At 54.2% G+C, this 2,500-nt stretch overlaps 1 protein-coding gene across 1 annotated transcript in view; it reads left to right on the top strand.

The window, feature by feature from the left end:
- Positions 1-2,353, top strand: part of EAH_00058910 (vacuolar protein sorting 18, putative) — a gene marked incomplete at both ends in the record, with an annotated part of 3,136 nt that extends 783 nt beyond the window's left edge. Inside the window, 6 exons of the mRNA XM_013393625.1 lie at positions 31-216; positions 535-853; positions 1,065-1,260; positions 1,477-1,772; positions 1,889-2,082; positions 2,274-2,353. Coding sequence (XP_013249079.1) covers positions 31-216; positions 535-853; positions 1,065-1,260; positions 1,477-1,772; positions 1,889-2,082; positions 2,274-2,353 — 1,271 coding nt within the window. The remainder of the gene's footprint in view (positions 1-30; positions 217-534; positions 854-1,064; positions 1,261-1,476; positions 1,773-1,888; positions 2,083-2,273) is intronic.
- Between the last annotated feature and the right edge of the window lie 147 nt (positions 2,354-2,500).

Raw genomic sequence — 2,500 nt, 5'->3', positions numbered from 1 at the left:
TTTAGGGTTTAGGGTTTGCGTGGGTTGCAGAGTGGGTCTGCTGAACGGCGAGCTGCGGCTGCCAGCAACAGCAGCAGCAGCAGCAGCAGCAGCAGGCAGCAGCAGCGGCAACCTGTTGTCGTTTCCTCCTGAAGTGGTGTTGCTGCCTTCGTCGGCTCTGGTTGCTGCAGCAAGTCGAGGGAACACAGCAGCAGCAGCAGCAGCGTGTTTTAGTTTGTACAGAGACGGAGCTGCTTTGCTTCTTTGGGGTTGGGAGTGTTGCTGCTGCAACCCCCAGCTTTCTCGCAGTAGACAGCCGCACCAGCACAGACCCCAGCACTGCGCTGTTCAGCGTCCACTGGCTTTCGCCGTAAACCCTAAACCCTAAACCCTAAACCCTAATTGGATCGATATGCAGCGTGCAGTCTATGAGCGACCCTTCACTCTTCTACCTTTTTGAAGCTAGAAATTCAGGGTTTAGGGTTTAAGGGTTAGGGCGTAGGGTTTAGGGTTTAGGGATTAGGGTTTAGGGTTTAGGGTTTGCGTGGGTTGCAGAGTGGGTCTGCTGAACGGCGAGCTGCGGCTGCCAGCAACAGCAGCAGCAGCAGCAGCAGCAGCAGGCAGCAGCAGCGGCAACCTGTTGTCGTTTCCTCCTGAAGTGGTGTTGCTGCCTTCGTCGGCTCTGGTTGCTGCAGCAAGTCGAGGGAACACAGCAGCAGCAGCAGCAGCTGCTGCAGCAGCAGCAGCAGCACCAGCAGATGCATTAAACCCGCAGCAGCCCCCCTCCCCGCTTAGCTTTGCTGTTACTGCTCACCACTTCTTATTTCTTTATGAACACTGCATGATTGCATATTCGAGGATCTCTAGGCAATTTGTAAACCCTAAACCCTAAACCCTAATCCCTAAACCCTAGGCAAGGCCTAGAGGCCCTAGTTAGGCCGAGGCAGTAAACTCAAACCCTAAACCCTAAACCCTAAACCCCGTCGTCCAGCCCCCACCGGGAACGCCCATCAATCTGGGTCTGTAGGTTAGGGTTTAGGGTTTAGGGTTTGGGGTTTAGGGTTTAGGGTTTGTATGTTGCTCAGAACATGTTTCTCGCACTCCCCCAACACCTGTATGGAAAGGGGCTGCAGCTTATTCAGGACAGCAGCAGCACCTGCAGCAGCAGCAGCAGCAGCAGCAGCAGCAGCAAAGGTTTGCTGCTGCTGACAACAGAGTTTGCAGCCAATCTCTTGCTGCAGCACGAAGATGCTAATGCATGGGAGTTGCTTCTCGCCCGCCGTAAGCTCCAAACCCTAAACCCTAAACCCTAGGCCCTATGCAAACCCTAAACCCTCGCTCCCGAAACCCTAAACTCCGGCTGCAAGCTGTATCTACTCTCTCTGTTACATATCTGCGCCTTCTCTTTCCAAGTGAAATGCCCACGCCAAGGGTTTAGGGTTTAGGGTTTAGGGTTTAGGGTTTAGGGTTTAGGGTTTTGGGTTTTCGGGTGTACAGACGCAATTCTGTCTATCCAGAACTCGGAGGTTCGCTGCAATTTGTTTGTATCTTATGCACCGCTGCTGCTGCTGCATCACCCGCAGCAGTTTGCTGCTGCAGCACGAAAGCCAGAGTTGGGGGCCCTGCAACCTTGGCTGCTGCTGCCCGCACTAATGCTGCCTATCATTCTGCTGCAGCGGGACAAGCAGCAGCAAGTTAGCAGCAGCAACAACAACAGCAGCAGCAACAACAGCAGCAGCAGCAACAACAACAGCACCAGCAGCAGCAGAAGCTACGCATGTTGGAAGGCTGCGGTGCAACTCTTGAAGCATTTTACGGCTATACATGGAAACAAACCCGGTGCGGTCTGGGGTTTAGGGTTTAGGGTTTAGGGTTTAGGGTTTAGGGTTTAGGGTTTCATCGTTCACAGGACTGTGCGTTGCGGGGCTGTACAGGGATGCCTTTTTCCTTCGGCAGAGAGGGCCCCCTGCATGCAAACGGAGTTGCAGCTATCAGCAGCAGCAGCAGCAGCAGCAGCAGCAACAGCACTTGCAGCTGGGCTTCGCCAGCAGGCCTAGGGACGGCGCTGCTGCTGCTGCTTGCTGAGGCTCCCTACGACTCCGAGTCAGAGCTTGCTGCTGCAATTGCTGTGCGTCAACCCCTAAACCCTAAACCCTAAACCCTTTCTTTAACCTCTTAGGCGTTCGTCTTCTCAGCCAAACTCAGCAGGACGGCCTGACGCCGCTTTGAGGGACATGAGGGTTTAGGGTTTAGGGTTTAGGGTTTAGGGTTTAGGGTTGAGATGCATGCTGCAGGACAGCGGCGGAGCCTTTGATGCCTTATTATGTCTACGCCACTGCCAAGAGAAGCAGAGGAGAAGAGCAGTCATTCTGCTGTACGTACAGCTCAAACGTTACCAGGCAGGTCTAGGGTTTAGGGTTTAGGGTTTAGGGTTTAGGGTTCGTGTGTTGTGGTGCTACTCGTAGCAGCTGCGGTAGTGTGAAGCTTCGAAGCTTCAACCCCCGTAGCAGCCGCTGCTAAA

The sequence above is a fragment of the Eimeria acervulina genome, genomic scaffold, assembly GCF_000499425.1.
Source record: "Eimeria acervulina Houghton genomic scaffold, Eah_scaff1361, whole genome shotgun sequence".
Taxonomy (NCBI): Eukaryota; Apicomplexa; class Conoidasida; order Eucoccidiorida; family Eimeriidae; genus Eimeria; species Eimeria acervulina.
Note: the sequence above shows the minus strand (reverse complement) of the source record. Positions and strands in the feature narration are given on the sequence as shown.